The sequence below is a fragment of the Lutra lutra genome, chromosome 6, assembly GCF_902655055.1.
Source record: "Lutra lutra chromosome 6, mLutLut1.2, whole genome shotgun sequence".
In the NCBI taxonomy this organism is placed as follows: domain Eukaryota; kingdom Metazoa; phylum Chordata; class Mammalia; order Carnivora; family Mustelidae; genus Lutra; species Lutra lutra.
Window position 1 is genome coordinate 74,424,674 of NC_062283.1, and position 18,454 is coordinate 74,443,127.

An 18,454-nucleotide genomic window follows, 5' to 3' on the forward strand; every position below is an offset into this window, starting at 1 on the left:
TGTATATATCTTTTCAAATTACTGTTTTCACTTTCTTTGGGAAAATACCCAGTAGTGGAATTATTAATGTGGTATTTCTATTTTTAACTTTTTGAGGAAACTCCATACTGTATTCCACAGTGTCTATACCAATTTACATTCCCACCAACAGTGCAAGAGGATTCCCTTTTCTCCACATCCTTGTCAACACTTGTTAGTTCTTGTCATTTTGAATTTAGTATTTCTAACTGGTGTAAGATGATATATCATTGTGGTTTTGATTTGCATTTCCCTGATAATGAGTGATGTTGAGCATCTTTTCATGTGTCTGCTGGCCATCTGGATGTCTTTGGAAAAATGTCTATTCAGGTCCTCCACCCATTTTTTAATTGAATTGTTGGGGTTTTTTGGTGTTGTATAAGTTTTTTACATATTTTTATATTAACCCCTTATTGGATGTATCGTTTGCAAATATCTTCTCCCATTTAGTAGGGGTTTTTTGTTTGTTTTGTTGATGATTTCCTTTGATGTGCAAAAGCTTTTTATTTTGAGGTAGTTCCAATAGTTTATTTTTGCTTTCATTTCCTTTGGCTTAGGAGCCATATCTAGAACAATACTGCTATAGCTGATGTCAGAGAAATCACTGCCTGTGTTGTCTTCTAGGATTTTTATGGTTTCAAGTCTCATGTTTAGGTGTTTAACCCATTTTGAGTTTATTTCTGTGTATGGTGTTAGAAGGTAGTCCAGTTTCCTAAGAGTCAGTCAGCAGACACAGATTTCCCTTACCTTAGAGGCCATATCTAGAAAAATTTCCCTACTTTTATATATCATTTTTTATTGCATTGTTGTCAGAGAATGTGATCTGTATAAAATCTTACTTTTTCTCCTTAAAACTTCTTAAATTATCTTTTCAGTCTAATACTCTCAAAGACTATTCTATGTGTCTTTGAAAAAAAAAGTATGTTTACTACTTATGTATATATTTACATATATACAGTATATTACATCAAGCTCCTTAAGTGTAATATGCAGTATTTTCTAGTTTTGTTTTTTATTTATTATTTAGTCTCTTTAGTGTGTCTTTATGGGATATATTTTTTAATGTTCTCCCAATATGGAGCATGAACTCACAACCCTGAGATCAATACTTGAGCTGAAATCAAGAGTCAGAAGCTTAACCACCTGAGCCATGCAGGAGCCCCCTTTATTGAATATTTTTAAATCCAATCTAAGATTTTGTTTTTTTTTCCAAAAGGAGAATTTACCTCTTCAAACTTGTCCCCTACCACCCTCCCTGTGATCATATATATTAATTTTCTCTTTAAATTTACACAGTAATTTTTTTATTATGTACCATTATTCATTTTATTTTTTGAAACTTTTATATTTTTGGTATTTTTAAATTACTGAAACCAAGGAGAGCTAAAACCACAGCTTCTGGAAGAAGCACTTGCTCTTGCCAGTCTTGTACTCTCCTTGAACTTGAACTTTTCTTGTCAGGCCTTGGATTTAAGAGCAAGTTCTCTGAAGACATCCTTGTTGATGACAGTTTTGTCCAAGGGGATATTCACAGAGTACCTTGTGGGCATGAGGTGATTATAGTTATAAATTTTCACAAAAAACTTGATCTTTGACCTCTTGGCAATTTTCTTCTTGCCCATGGCAGCTGTCACTTTGCAGAGATAGTGGTCAATTCCAGCAACCACAGCATAGCTGTAGGGATGGTCTGAAATGCCATCATCAATGTTCTTCACAATGATCACTTTGCATCTGGAGCAGTGTCTGGCCAGGACCAGCACCACCTTCCCAGGTTCTGTGAACTTGCCCATCTCAACATCAGCCACTAGAGTCTACAGCAGAAAGGAAGAAACCACCTTTACTCATTTTAACTTGACACATTCTACTGATCCCTTTGCTTAGCACAGCTTCTTATTTCTTCCATATTTTTCTCTTTTAGATTTGTTTGCTGGATTATATTTTTTCCTTTTGCTGGATTATAACCTAGGGTACTTCTCTTATCCTCCAATCTACCTACCCATCTAATTCTAAATCCCGGTTTATTTCTTAGGGTAGTTTAGCTATTTATTTGTCCCATACCATATAAGAGGCAAATGAACAACAGCTTTATATTATTTAACATATGTGCCCATTTGAGTTCATTTGTAAACAAAGGTTTTTCTCTATTTGAGGAGAATTCAGTGGACAACTCTACAATTATCTTTTTTCCTTGTTTCATTTCTTTTAAAGCAAAATTATTAAAGACCACAAACAGCCAAAGCAATCTTGAGAAAGAACAAAGGTGGAGGCATCATGCATCCTGACTTCAAGCTATATTACAAAGCTATAGTAATTAAAAATTAAATTAATTAGTTTAAAAATTGAAACATTATTTTATTGGCATAAGAACAGAATGTAGATGAACGGAACAGAAGAGAACCCAGAAATAAAGCCATGCATATATGATCAATTAATTTATGACAAAACAGCCAAGAATATACAAGGGAAGTTAAGACAATCTCTTCATAAATGGTGCTGGGAAAACTGGACAGCCTATGCAAAACAAACAAACAAAAATGAAAAGAAAATAAAGAAATAAGAAAGAAAGCAGATCTTACACCGTACACAAAAACCAACTCAAAATGGATTAAAGACTTGAACATAGGATCTAGAATCATAAAACTCATAGCAGAAATCAGGAAGTGAGTTTCTTGACATCAATGTTGGTGATTATATTTTGGATCTGACTCCAAAATCAAAGGAAATAAAAGCAAAAGTAAACGAGCGAGACTACATCAAACTAAAAGGCTTCTGCACAGCAAACATCAACAAAATGAAAATGCAACATTCTGAATAGGAGAAAATATTTGCAAATCATATATACAATAAGGGGTTAATATCCATAATATCCAAGAACTCGTACAATTCATGAGTTTTTATTTTTAACAAAAACTAAAAAACAAAAAAATAAGCAATTCCATTAAGAGATGGGCAGAGGATTCGAATAGGTATTTTTCCAAAGAAGATATACAAATGGCAAACAGGTACATGAAAAGTTGCTCGACATCACTAATCATCACTGAACGTAAATCAAAACCATAATGAGATATCACTTCATAGCTGTCAGAATAGTTATTATCAAAAGACAAGGGGAAAAAAAAAAAAGAAAGAAATAACTAGTGTTGGCAAAGAAGTAAAGACAAGGAAAACTTTGTGCTCTCCTGCCATGCAAGCTAAGGGCTGTAAACTGGTGCAGCCAGTATAGAAAACCGTTGTGGAGATTCCTTAAAAAATTAAAATAGAGCTGTCATATGATTCAGCAATTTCACTTCTAGATATTTATCCAAATCCAAAGGAAGACAAAAACACTAACTCAAAAAGATATATGCACTCTCATTTTCTATGCAGCATTTTTAACAATAACCAAGACATGGAAGAAGCAAGTGTCTACAATGCTTGAATGGATAAAGACAACGTGGTATGTAAATACAACGGAATATTCAGCCACAAAAAGAAGAAAATTTGTCATTTGTGACATGGATGGACTTTGAAGGCATTATATTAAGTGAAGTAAGTCAGACAGAGAAAGACAAATATCATATGATTCCATATGGTATTATGAAAAGTATGTAAAGCACATGTAAAACCTGAAAACAAACAAACTATGAAGCTCATAGATACAGAGAACAGACTGGTGGTTGTCAGAAGCATGGGGTAGGAAGTGGACCAGATGCATGAGGTACAAAAGGTACAAACTTCCCGCTATAAAATAAATGTCATGGGGATGAAATGTATAGTATGGTGTATATAGTTAATAATACTATATTATACATTTGAGAGTTGCTAAGAGAGTAGTTCTCAAATGTTCTCATCACAAGAAAAAAATTAATATGGTGAACAATGTTAACTAGACTTACTGTGATAAGCTTTTCTAAATAGATACAAATATTGAATTGTATTGTACACCTGAAATTAATGTCATGTTACATGTTAATCATATTTCAATTAAAAATTAACCATAGAAGATATTATATGGTTCTATTTCTTTGAATAATTTAAAATACACACAAAAAATGCTAAACACATGGAAGACACATAAAAATTGATAGATTTGTTTAATGAGTTGCACTGAATTAAATTCTAGATAATGTCTCTTAAAAGCATGCAAATTTGAGTTCAGTCAGTAGTAGTTAAATTTCATTTCGACTTTTGTTAAATGAAAGCTTACATGAAAAATAAATAGGTAAGGGATAAAGGTGGAATTGTTCCAGTTGAAGCAGAGGATCCATATCATGAATGCCCACTGTGTCTCCACCTCTTAACCCAAATACCCCTCCACCACAAGAATCACTGGAGAAGTTCTATGAATGCCCTGAGGTTTATCGGAACACTTAAACATGAGTTTAGTCTCATTATGTACCTGAATAATTCTTTGTAAATGGAAGTCTTTGTGGCTTCTTAATTAACCAATGTTTTAATGGCCCTTCTCTTTGGGCTTTTATAAAGGAAAAATATGAATAATTCAATCTATAGATTCTAAAATCAGGAGCCATATGATAGCACAAAAACATTTCTCAAAATGTGATGAAAAATGCGCTCCGCATGATCAAAATGAATCAAAATCAAAACAACAAATAAAACCAAGAAAATTCTCTTCTCATCCAGACTTCTTAGGAGTCATGTAAATAACCAGCTATATACCCAAAGAGAAAAATCACCTTTGATCGGCATAATCACATGTCCCCGAATAATCTCTGCTCACTGATTCCGTCACTAGGAATGTTTGTATCATAATTCCACGTGGATATTATTTTTCTTCAGAAGCCTAGTTATGTGTCTCTGAATCAGACACACACCCATACTTCACACTAAATTTCCATGAAACAATTCTGTCTGCATTTACTCAGAATGTGACCTGAACAAGAAACTATTCAGGACTTGATTATAAATAGATTCTTCTGTTAGTTAAAAATCTGATTCCTTTCCTAACTGCTAAAATGCCTTTCGGAGATTCTAAATATTTATTTTACAAAGTCACCTAATCCCTAAAATAGTAGATTTGCCTTTTATAAATCATAAATTAAAGAATGGTCTAAAACCTAAATGTAATTATTTTGTAAAACAAAGTGTTGTGGAACTTATTTAAACCCAGACTTTAAAATACTGATTTTTTTTTACTTTTAATAATATATAACCATTCTAAATAATACTTATTTTCTCTAATGGCATATCCACATTGTGATTTAAGTAACAGTAGGAAGAATTTTACATAGCTGTCAAATCTCTCAGTCAACTAGATTTTATTTTTTTTAATTTTTTTTAAAGATTTTATTTATTTATTTGACAGAGAGAGATCACGAGTAGACGGAGAGGCAGGCAGAGAGAGAGAGAGAGAGGGAAGCAGGCTCCCCACTGAGCAGAGAGCCCGATGTGGGACTCGATCCCAGGACCCTGAGATCATGACCCGAGCCAAAGGCAGTGGCTTAACCCACTGAGCCACCCAGGCGCCCTCAGTCAACTAGATTTTAGATACACTTTCTCAGTTGTTTGAATAACCTATAATTTATAATGAGGTACATAAAATTTGTAAGTAAAGGTAAAATAGATTGTGAAAAATCTTAGATTATTTCTTCATAGACAATGTAAAATTTATGAAATACCAAGAGGTGCTTTAATATTCCATCTTCAAAATTCATTTTATACTTCTTTTATTGCTTGTATGGATTTACATTTGGTTTAAATGTACATATATTTCTGAGGGAAAGAAAACGGTATGTCCAAAGGAATATACAACAACATGTGATGCAGCAGTTTGAACATTATTTTGACATCTCTAATAAAACTTAGGACATACTTGAAAGTATACATCAAGAACTACTACTCATAAACCAGAGCAAATGAAATGGAAAATAATATTCTCAGCAATTTAATTTGGATTACATTTATCCTTGTTTACTTACTTCTGTACACTTAGACACACTAACACTAAAAAAAAAATGTTGGCAAGAGGAGCTATGCTAAAAACTTTTCCTAAGACATTAATTCCCTCTTATTTTTTTGGAATGCATAATCTGTAAATTTTACTGACACTGTGTATCAATCAAAAGTGCTTAGAATACCAATGAGTGTGTGCTTCATAGTTAATCCCATATGATAATGGGAAAGATGAAAAACATTACTGCATCACTGGTGTTGGTGGGAATGCTTATCTAATTACACAGTTCATCAGCTCCTGCCAACTAAAAGGGCAACAGCCAGGTGGAGCATCTTGATTTGCCATGCAGTTCTTTAACAGGAATGTTCAAAAATATTTTATTAAATTTAAAAGAGGTAAGCATCAAAAGATCACTTATTAAACCACTCCAAAAAATGTACTCTTTCATCCTTGTTTTTGGAGCAGTAACTTCAGCCATCAAATATGAAAACTTTTTTTTATGACAAACTGTTACTACTCAAGGGTAAACTTGAGCTATAATCTTTGACATTTGCAATAATTCTGAGTCTTTTCTTGTATGGCATAGTTTTTAATAAACCCAACTCTTACAGCATTGTATAATCAGTGGCACACCCAAAAGGGTACAGGTCCTCTTCACAAAAGAACAACTAATAAAGTTTTCAAAATAAAAATAAAATAAACAAAGCATATCTCCTTTATCAGTAACTGCAATTTATCAAGATCCATGAATGATAAGGCTACACCCTCACAAAGAATAGGCACCTACAGATTTAATTAAGCATAATTTCTGCAGTTCTAAAGTACCAATTTTCTTCATTAGAGTAAACCTTCGATAGAAGTCACCAGGAAATATGCCTTGTTGTTGTTCTGTTGTCTCCTGTTTTTGCTCATTTAGTTACCAGTAGGTCCTTCTCTTGTCCCATGGTTCCTCACCCTCCATGTTAGATTGTTTCCACACTCTGTGAGACATACCAGCCTCTGCAGATGTTAGGTATACATACTTTAAAATACAATACAATGTCTCAAACAACCATGTCCACATCAGTAGCTGTTAGTGTTTGTACTTTCTACTGAACAAATGATAGTTAATTATAGTAGCATCATGTAGTATTATTGTCCTCATTTCACTTTTTATAAAATGCTGTCTTCTCTGTTCCTTAGTATGAGAATAGGTTTTGTGGAACACTTTGGGTAAGCAGAACAATGGAGAAAAAGGAAAATAAAACCATTATTGAATATCCACCACATGCCAGACTGTTTGCTATACCATATAAATATTACACCTTCTCTGATCTAATTCTTAACTCCTTAAGGTAGATATTTTTATACTTAAATTAAAATTAAAGACATCAAGAAAGACTTCAGGGGCCAAAGATACATGCCCAGATCATACACTAGTTACTGATAAACCCAAATACGAATAATCTTTGGGCCTCAGTCTGTTTTATATTATGTTTCTAGACTCCAGGGAACCTAAAAAAAATTGCTGTCATTACTAGCGAGACCTGTGCTCTGTGGTTATTCTCTGCTTTGTACTATCACATTTCTTCCTAGTCTCTTCTCCTGCCTCATCTTATAAAGTAGTTGAGGTACAAACAATTGCTTGTAGTTCCAATGGAATTTTCTTTTTGACTATTTAATTACAGATGTATCAACAGAAGATTTAGCATTGACTATGCAAATGCCAAGATATTTACAATTGGTGATTCTCAAGTCATATTGTTCTAATATTGCTTAATATTATCTTTAGGAACTCAAAGATAGGAACAGAAGACATGTTTCTTCACTTTACAAGTGGGCAGCCTTGTATGCATGTTAACACAAATGTAATAGAGATCACTGCTCAGAACTCTTATAGATTAAAAACAATTCAAAGTTTGAGGTGAACTCAGTAAACTAAAAAGAAAAATAGATTAAATTTAATAAAATATATCTGCTCTCATAGTTTTTATTCTACATAGTGCTGGAAGTTGTAGCTATTCAATAACACAGAAAAGGAAATAAAAATAAGACAACTTGGAAAGAAAGAAATAAAATAGACCACATAGGCTGATGACATCACTGTTTACACAGAAAATTCCAATAACACACAAAACACCTTCTAGAATTAACAAATGAGTTGTGTAAGATTTCAAGATACAATATAAGCACACAAAAATCAATTGTATTTCTACATAGTAGAAATTTCTACATAGTACTAATAAACATATGGACACTAAAATATTAAATGCAATACCACTAATAATCATTCAAAAATTTAAATGCCTAAGTATAAATCTAACAAAAAATATAGGATGTATATGCTGAAAACTAAAACCAATGATGAAATAAAGTCAAAGAAGTTTATAACTTTTGATTGATCACCGTCATCCATTTCACCCATCAATAAAAGGATAACTTTTCAATAAATGGTGCCAAACAAGCAGAAAAAAAAAACCAAAATCCTCTAAGTGTCACACTAATTCCAAAAAGCAAAAAGTGATAAGTTGGCCTTCATCAAATTCAAAGATATTTGATCTGTGAAATACCCTGTTAATATTATAAAAAGCTAGCTATTGAGTGGGACAAAATATTTGCAAACCACATATCTAACAAGACTAGTATCTGTAATACACAAAGAGCCTTCAAAATCCAGCAGATAAAATATAAATAATTGAAATAGAAACTGGACCAAAAAAATTAAACAGACATGTCACTAAAAAATATATTTAGTGAATAAATACATTAAAAGATGTTCAGTATCATTACCCTTTAGGGAAATGCAAATTAAAACCAAAAAGAGATATCACTACACACTTATCAAAATGGCCAAAATTTTAAAATAGTGGTAACACCAAATGTTGACAAATATGTAGAGAAACTGAATTAGTGTACATTGCTATTAGAAATGTAAAACAGTACAACTACTCTGAAAAGAAGCTTGAAAGGTTTTTTTGAAAAGGTTTTAAGAACTAAATATGCAACTACCAGTCAACTTAGCAATTGTACTCCTGGTTATTTATCTTAGAAAAATGAAAACTCAGGTTCATGTTCCTAGAATGTTCCTAGAAGCTTAATATGTAATAACCAACAACTAGAAATTGTCCAAATATGGTTTGGTTAAATTAAGGGTTAATGGTTAAAGATTAATGGTTAAAGGAGTTATGGTACATGAAACATAGAATACTACCCAGCTATAAAAAGAACTTTCTTTTAAAATGCCAGAAGAGGGACGCCTGGGTGGCTCAGTTGGTTGGACGACTGCCTTTGGCTCAGGTCATGATCCCGGAGTCCCGGGATCGAGTCCCACATCGGGCTCCCAGCTCCATGGGGAGTCTGCTTCTCACTCTGACCTTCTCCTAGCTCGTGCTCTCTCTCACTGTCTCTCTCTCTCAAATAAATAAATAAAATCTTTTAAAAAAATGCCAGAAGAGTTAACATACAGTGTTATATTAGTTTCAGGTGTACAATATACTGATTCAGCAATTCCATACATTACTCAGTGCTCATCAAAATAGGTGTACTCCTTAAACCCTTCACCTATTTCACCCATCACCTCTGGTAACAGTTTGTTCTGTACAGTTAAGAGGCTGTGTTTTTTTTTTTTTGTTTTATGTATTTTTTTCTGTTTTGTTTCTTAAATTTCATATATAAGTGAAATAATATGGTATTTCTCTGATTTATTTCACATAGCATTATACTTTCTAAATCCATCCATGTTGTTGCAAATGACAAGACTTCACTCTTTTTTTTTAATGGCTGAGTAACATTCCATTATACATATATACCACATCTTCTTTACCCATTCATCTATTGATGAACACTTGAGCTGCTTCCATAACTTGGCTACTGTAATAATGCTGCAATAACCATAGGGGTGCATATATTTTTTGAATTAGTGCTTTCATATTCTTTGGGTAAATGTCTAGTAGTGGAATTACTGGAACATACAGTAGTTCTATTTTTAATTCTTTGAGGAAACTTCATACCATTTTCCACAGTGCCTACACCAGTTTGCATTCCTACCAACAGTGCATGAGGGTTCCTTTTTCTCCACATCCTCACCAACACATACTGTTTCTTTTGTTTTGGATTTTAGCCATTCCAAAAGGTGTAAGTGATATCTCATTGCAGTTTTGATTTGCACAAAAAGAACTTTTGATAAATACAAGAACCTAGATGAATATTCAGAGAACTTAATGAATAGGAAAAGCCAATTTCAAAAATGTGACAGTCATAAAATGACAAAATTGTAGATTTAGAGAGGGATTAGTGGGTACAGGGATTAAGGAACAAAAAGAGAAGTGAATGTGGCTATAAAAGGGCAACATAAGGAATCTTTTTGATGCCATGTTTTGTATCTTGACTGTATTAATATCAATATCTTGGTTATGAAATGGTACTATAGTTTTGTAGTATGTTACTACTGGAAAAAACAGTAAAGAGTACATGGGATCTCTCTTTATTTTTAAGATTTACTGATGTATTTAAGAGAGAGAGAGAAATGGAGAAAGAGAGAGCAGGGGGAAGGGCAGAAGGAGAAGCAGACTCTCCACTGAGCAGGGAGCCTGACATGGGGCTCCATCCCAGGACCCTGAAATTATGACCTGAGCCAAAATCAAGAGTCAGAAGCTTAACTGACGAGCCACTAGGCGCCCCCATGGGATCTCTTTGTATAATTTCTTATAACTGTATATGCATCTATAATTATCTCAAAATCAACAGTTAAATTAAAAATATTTGAAGATTGAAGTAAACTTAATGAACTACAGAGAGAAACAATTAAATAAAATAAAGTATAAATTCATCCTTAAAGAAATTGGACCAGAAACAATTTAAAATTATTTTTTCATTAATTTATTAAAAGCATTTAAGGAAATGTCATTCATTCTTGTTTTGTTCAAGAATAAATAAATGTACTTCATTTATTTATTCAACTGAATATTTTCAAATATTAACTATGAACTTTGAAGACACTGTCCTTTTCAAAACACTTACAATTGTGTACTTCATTGATTATGTGATTTTTCATGGACCTTAAACATTGACTTAAAATATCTCTCTAATACTACTTTATTGTATACAAACACATAACTACGGATTAGGTTTGCATACTTATAGTTCTCTTTTATCAATAAAATAAGTGCTGAAATCTGGCAGTGCCTGGTTTTAATCAGATCCAGATGATCCTAATGATCCAGAAAGTGCCTAATATACATATGAAAATACAAAATGTTCAAATATTAAAACACAAACATAACATTTTTAGGGGTAATATGTAGACTTTCAGGGTCCATAGGCTTTGTGTGGGAAAGATTTTAGGAGTTTATATGCAAACAAATTAAAACTAAAATCTAATAGGGCAATAACCAAAATCAAAATGACTTAATTTCAGAGTTTAAAAGGGATCACATAATAGTGCACATACACATTCACTATATTAAATATATAGTAAATACAAAATATATATTAAACACAAAATATAATACATATCTATAAATATGTATTTTATATGTTATATATTATATATATATAAGATATTATTTTATTATCTATAATATATATGTGTATATATATATTTTTAAATCTGGTCCACAAAGAAGTGTTTGTGACAAGAAGTGATGTAGGAAATATCAATTTTTTACCCAAAAGTAAACTAAAAATAGAATTTTAAAACTGAAAAATAAATGAAAAAGAGAAAGCTGAATTGCACTAAACTACTTGGGTTAAAAACAAAAGATCCTGAGTAGTGACTCAATAAGTTTCCAAGGGCAGATTCTATACTTAAACAGAAGCATAGAGAGTTTAAATTTCAGTTTGAAATAATGCAAGAATGATATGACCTGTCATTGTGTTGTGAGATTTTCTAGATACACTTTTTTTTATTGTATATATGTATTTTTAAATTTTCTTTTATTTTTTCAGTGTTCCAAGATTCATTGTTTATACACCACACCCAGTGCTCCATGAAATACGTGCCTTCCTTAGTATCCACCATGAGGCTCACCTACTCCCCTACCCCCTCCCATTCAAAACCCTCAGTTTGTTTCTCAGAGTCCACAGTCTCTCATGTTTCATCTCCCCTCCGATTTCCCCCAATTCGCTTTTCCTTTCCTTCTCCTAATGTCCTCATGCTCCATTAGTAAGTGAAACCATATGATAATTGACTCTCTCTGCTTGACTTATTTCACTCAGCATAATCTCCTTCAGTCTTGTCCATGTTGATACACAAGTTGGGTATTCATCATTTCTGATGGAGGCATAATACTCCATTGTATATATGGAGCATATCTTCTTTATACATTCATCCATTGAAGGGCATCTTGGTTCTTTCCAGTTTGGCGACTGTGGCCATTGTTGCTATGAAACTGGGGTACAGATGGCCCTTCTTTTCACTACATCTGTATCTTTGTGCTAAATACCCAGTAGTGCAATGGCAGGGTCATAGGGATGCTCTATTTTTAACTTTTTGAGGAATCTCCATACTGTTTTCCAGAGTGGCTGCACCAGCATGCATTCCCAACAATGTAAAAGGGTTGCCCTTTCTCCACATCTTCTCCAACTCCTGTTGTCTACTGTCTTGTTAATTTTGGCCATTCTAACTGGTGTAAAGTGGTATCTCAGTGTGGTTTTAATTTGAATCTCCCTGATGGCTAATGATGATGAACATTTTTTCATGTGTCTGTTAGTCATTTGTATGTCTTCCTTGGAGAAGTGTCCGTTTACATCTTCTGCCCATTTTTTTTTTAATTTTATTTTTTTTATAAACATATATTTTTATCCCCAGGGGTACAGGTCTGTGAATCGCCAGGTTTACACACTTCACAGCATTCACCATAGCACATACCCTCCCCAATATCCATAACCCCATCCCCCCTCTCCCAACCCCCTCCCCCCATCAACCCTCAATTTGTTTTGTGAGATTAAGAGTCACTTATGGTTTGTCTCCCTCCCAATCCCATCTTGTTACATTTATTCTTCTCCTACCCCCTTAACCCCCCATGTTGCATCTCCTCTCCCTCATATCAGGGAGATCATATGATAGTTGTCTTTCTCCGATTGACTTATTTCGCTAAGCATGATACCCTCTAGTTCCATCCACGTGGTCGCAAATTTCTGCCCATTTTTTTGACATGATTATCTGTTTTGTGTGTGTTGAGTTTGAGGAGCTTTTTAGAGATTGGATATCAGCCCTTTGTAGTGTCATTTGCAAATATCTTTTAGATAAACTTATAAACCTTTACAAATTGCTCACTTTAACAAAAGGTTAAGAGAGTGATTATTATTTCAGCTAAATTTAAAGTCAGTTAGTGTAATTTTGTATTTCCATGCATGTTAATTCATATAATAGTACAAAATATTCACTTCAGTACTTACCAAAGGAGAGTAAAAAAGTGTTTTGGCACTGTGATTTTGAAGAAATCTAAGTTTAGTCAGATCTCTCCATGAACTCATATTTAGAAAACTTACATGTAAATAATCTATCAAGTAGACTTTAATATGCAATTTATTTGAAGATATTCAGCAAGATATAAAACAAAAATGTCAGTGACTGAGGCACTTGCTTTCTAGTAATTGTTTAGAAACAAAGGCATATCAAAATTTTTCCACTTCTTGTTTCATTTTAAGTATTAGAGCAAGAATTGGACATGGTTAAGAAGAAAGGCATGTGATATCAACTCTTGCAAAAGCCATCATAAAAGTTTTACTGAGTAAGGGGCTTGAATAAATTTCAGGTGTTAATATACTTATTATCATCTTTAAAGGACTATATGTCTCTTGGACTATTCTGATGAAATATTTGTATATTTCTTCTCAAGTTAACTTCTTAAATTTCTTTTAAGTCTGGAAATTCAACCATCTCAAGAAATATTTACCTAAAAGGGAATCTTGGTGTTTGAAATAGTAAAATTATAATGCAAATACTAAATTTAAGTATAAATATGTTCTTCAAAGGACAAGTAATTTGGCAATAGATACCTTTGAGAAAAATATCATTAACATTCCTACTACTGGTAATCAAACTAATTCACCCTTCTAATGAACTTGGCTTCTTCATTTACTTGAATGTGTTGATGTTCTTAATTAAGCAACAAAATGGATCTGGCCCAGTTACTTAACATAAGATGGAACATACTGGAAACTATCAGGGCTGTTCAAGGCCTACTTAACACGGCTGGGGCAAGCAAGAGCAAAGAAAGAGGATAGACACAGCCACAGATGAAATGTAAGGAACCAAAGTCCAATGTGATAGCGTTGGTGACCAGGAATTAAGTAATAGGTTTTATTTTGGCAAGTGGGCAAGATAGAAGTTTAGTTGTTCTAAACAGGTAAGAGGTAATAACAATAGGGAATTTAATTGAGACAGAGGATTACATCTCCTAAGTCCAAGCAGGATGTAAAACGGTGACATCAGGAAGTCTGACAAATGGTAATGAGAACTTAGTCCACTTAGCTGAGGTTCTAGAGCAAAGTAGTAACAACATCTGACACATATTTTAAGAGGGAACTCCAGATGCTGACAAGGTCAGTTAGGAGACTATTACAATCACCCAGATAACAGATGATGCTGTCTTGAATCAGTATGAAACAACAGATATGTGAAGAGTGGTTTAATTCTGTATATTTTTTACAGTGAGGCCCATGGGATTTGCTGATAAACTACAGGTAAGATTTGGAAGAAAGAAAGGCAGTATAGACATCCCTTGGGAGACTTAAAGAAGGTATTTTGAAAGTTCAAGAGAATGCTATTAATAATTATTCTGAGAAAAGGAAAACAGGGGTATCTGGATATAATGAGTTGGAAGACTATAGGAGGAGCTGAATTAGGGATGAGGAGTGTTGAATATTAGGAACTAAGTTCTGGATATATTGAGTTTAATAGACCTATGAGATAGCTTAAGGAGCAATTGTATATAGGTCACTGGACATATGTTTCTGGGTTCAGAAGAGAGATCTGGATAGGAGATAAAAATGTTGGTGTCATCAGCACATTAATACTATTTTATGTCTTGAGACTAGGTAAGAAAAGAGACCACTGGAGACTGAATCTTGAGCCACTGATATTTAGAAGACAGAAGCATGGAGATGAGCCAAGAAATAAAGAATGCAGGAAGAACTTTGACTCATTTCAGGATAAATTTCTGCCTTATATAGGTTTAACTCATAAGAATATTCCTCTAACTTGTTTTTAAAAGTTAATAGTTGAGGGGTTTTTTTTAATAGTAAAATATTGGTTGACTTCTCAAATACAGAAGAAAATGGTAAATCTTAAACCACTTTTTGAAATCTAATCAAATTCTATTTACTCACACAGCTAAAGGAACTCCTACCTTCCATTAAACAGTCTTACAATACTCTCATAAACTTTCTGCTAATGTCTCACAAATGAATTTTTAAATAGAATACTTCACAGCCTGTGTGCTGACTCAACTCAAGCTAAATATTCTAATCACTAACAGAGGGTTGCCAAAACCAAGTTCCCATGGGAGGTGGTAAGAAACAAAGTAAACCTTTGTAAAATTATTTGTATAAAATTCACCAGGACAATGTCAAGATGGATCACTAGCCAGAGTATGGACAGTATCATTATCCATCAAGCAGCTTCTTGGTAAAGCAAAAATAGAAATCTTTTGGCACAAAATCAAAGACCATATTTTGAAATAAAAAAGATCAACAGAAGAACAATAAAGTCTTTGCATTTTAAATTCCCAACTTAAAATCTCCTTCAAAAGAAATTTCATTGTTTCTTTAACTTTTCCTCTTTTACAATTAAGAATAATTATTACTCCCACTAAATATCTACCAGATTTTTATCACTTTGTCCTGTGATAGAAAGCATTTCACAACAGACAAGAGAAAAGCCAAACTGAAAGTATTTAAAACTTAGTTTTGAAGAAATTGGGAGAGACTCATTTTTCCTCAAGTCACTAATGTCCAAAGGTTTTTATAAGATGCATAAAATTTAAAAAAATTAAATGCTACCATTAAACTTCAGAATTTTTTATAGCTAATCTGAGAATAACCAAAAGAGAAAAGTCTTTCAATCTAAGACCAAACTGCATCTCTAAAATCTAATTGCTTACAAGACATTTTGTTTTAAATATGTAAAAAGACAATTTTTCCACAATAAAGAACAAATTTGCCATCTTCTACCTCAGAGTGACAACTATTGCCAGTATTTCCAGCTTTATAATAAACCCCTCTGCTCCAGGCTCTAGTTTAAAATATTTATTAAAATACCCAATCTTTTTTCATCATCCTTTATCTAAGCAAACAGTATTATTTTGAAAATATTTTTTCACAGTGTAACTCTGCATATGAAACTCTATTTAAAATACTGCGTTCTCCAGGGCCTGGGTAGCTGAGCTGGTCAGGCAAATGCCTTTGGCTCAGGTCATGATCCTGGAGTCCCAGAATATACTCCACATCAGGCTCCCACATCAGGCTCCTTCATGCTCTCTCTCACTCAAAGAAATAAAATCTAAAAAAATAAATAAAATACTGTGTTTTCTTTTCAAGAATCCTAGAGAACCATGTCATTAATACCAATGGACAAGCTCATTAAATTTTTTCTTTTTTTTTTCATCCTATTAGCAGTGAACAAAACGTACGAAAGCCACACCTACATGAAGCTTGTATTCTGTTTGGAGAGACAAGAAACACCTCAGAAAATTATAGTAGATTAGAAGTACTAACTTCTGAAAAGAAAAATAAAGAGCAAGGGCTACTGAGTGTTGGGGAAGGGAAGAAATTTTAAACAAGGTGGGTCTCAGAGGGTTTGATATGTCAGCTAAGGTCTGAAAAAGGTGAGAGAGAAGCTGTGATGATACCTGGGGGAGGAGATTCCAGGTAAAAAAAATAGCTAATCCAAAGACCCAGACTTCTGAACAACAGAGAAGAGACCAGCATGGCTACAAGCAGAGTGAGTAAGAAAATAAGGATGAGATAAGAAAGTAATGGGCCAGGGGGAAGGGGTGGGGGTGCAGAACTAGCCAAACCTTGTGGGAACTTTTAAGAATTTTGGATTTTACTCTGAGGGGATGGACAGGCATGGAAGATTCTCACCAAAGAATGACAAGATCTGGTTTACTTCTGGCCACTATGCTGAATACGGCTCAAGGATGCAAGCAGGAGACCAGTAATCTAGGAGAGGGATGATGATAAGGGCTCGGAATATAATGAGAGCAATAAAGGTGGTGAGAAGTGAAGCAATTTTAGATCCATCCTAAGAGTAGAGCCGACAGGATTTAACACTAATAGATGACATGGATGTGACAAAAAGAGGAAGGGTAGAACCATTAACTGAGATGGGGACGTTTGAGAGTACAACAGAAAGGAATAAGATCTGGTTCAGATGTGGACATATTAAATTTGAGATTTCTATTAATTATTTAAATTCAGGTGTTGAAGGAATCTGAGGTTTAGGTTAGAGAGGTCATTAAGACCATGAGATGTCAGATCTGAAACAGTAAAACTCCAAACAGAAAACACAGGGAGTAAACTCTTGGACATTGAGCTTAACAAAATTTTCCTAGATATGTCTCTTCAGGCAAGAGAAACAAAAACAAATTGGAAATACACCAAAATAAAAAAGGTTTCCACAGCAAAGAAAACCATCAACAAAACAAAAGGTCAGTCTACTGAATGGGAGAAGATATTTGCAAGCCACATATATAATAAGGAGTCAATATCCAAAGTATATAAAGAACTTACACAACTCAACACCAAACAACACAACACAAAACAAACAAACAATAAAAAAAAACTAAATAATCTGATTAAAGATGGGCAGAGGACCTGAACAGACATTTTTCCAAAGACATGCAGATGAAAAACAAGACACATGGAAAGGTGTTCAACATCACTCATCATCAGGGAAATGCAAATCAAAACTATAGTGAGATATCACCTCACACCTATCAGAGAGGCTAGTATCAAAAAGACATGAAACAACAAATGTTGGAGAGGATGTGGAGAAAAGGGAACACTTGTGCACTGTTGTTGAGAATGTAAACTGGCACAGCCACTGGGGAAAACATATGGAGTTTCCTCAAGAAATAATAAAATAGAAATACCATATGAGCTAGTAATTCCACCACTGGGTATTTACCTAAAGAAAATGAAAACACTAATTTGAAAAGATATATGCACCCTATGTTTACTTCAACATTATTTACAGTAGTCAAGATATAGAAGCAACCTAAGTGTGTATCAATATACAAATGAATAAAGATGTGGTATATAATATGTACAATAGGATATTACTCGGCCATAAAAAAAGAATGAAGTCTTGTCATTTATGACAATATGGATGTACCTAGAGGGTTATGTACTAAGTAAGATAAGTTGGAGAAAGACAATTACCATATGATTTCACTCATATGTAGAATTAAAAAAAAATTCAAATGAGCAAACAAAACCAGAAAGACTCATAAATAGAGAGAACAGACTGGTGGTTACCAGAGGAGGGGGAATGGAGGATGAGCAAAATTGGTAAAGGGGCTAGAAAGATATAAAATTCCAGTTATAAAATAAGTAAGT

The 18,454-nt window shown here is 33.5% G+C and overlaps 1 protein-coding gene across 1 annotated transcript in view; it reads right to left on the reverse strand.

The window, feature by feature from the left end:
* Nucleotides 1–1,302: 1,302 nt before the first annotated feature.
* LOC125102625 (60S ribosomal protein L27-like) overlaps nt 1,303–18,454 on the reverse strand; it is a 33,055-nt gene continuing 15,903 nt past the window's right edge. The window contains exon 4 of the mRNA XM_047733968.1: nt 1,303–1,829. Within this exon, the coding sequence (XP_047589924.1) occupies nt 1,476–1,808 (333 nt within the window). The 5' untranslated portion in view covers nt 1,809–1,829 and the 3' untranslated portion in view covers nt 1,303–1,475. The remainder of the gene's footprint in view (nt 1,830–18,454) is intronic.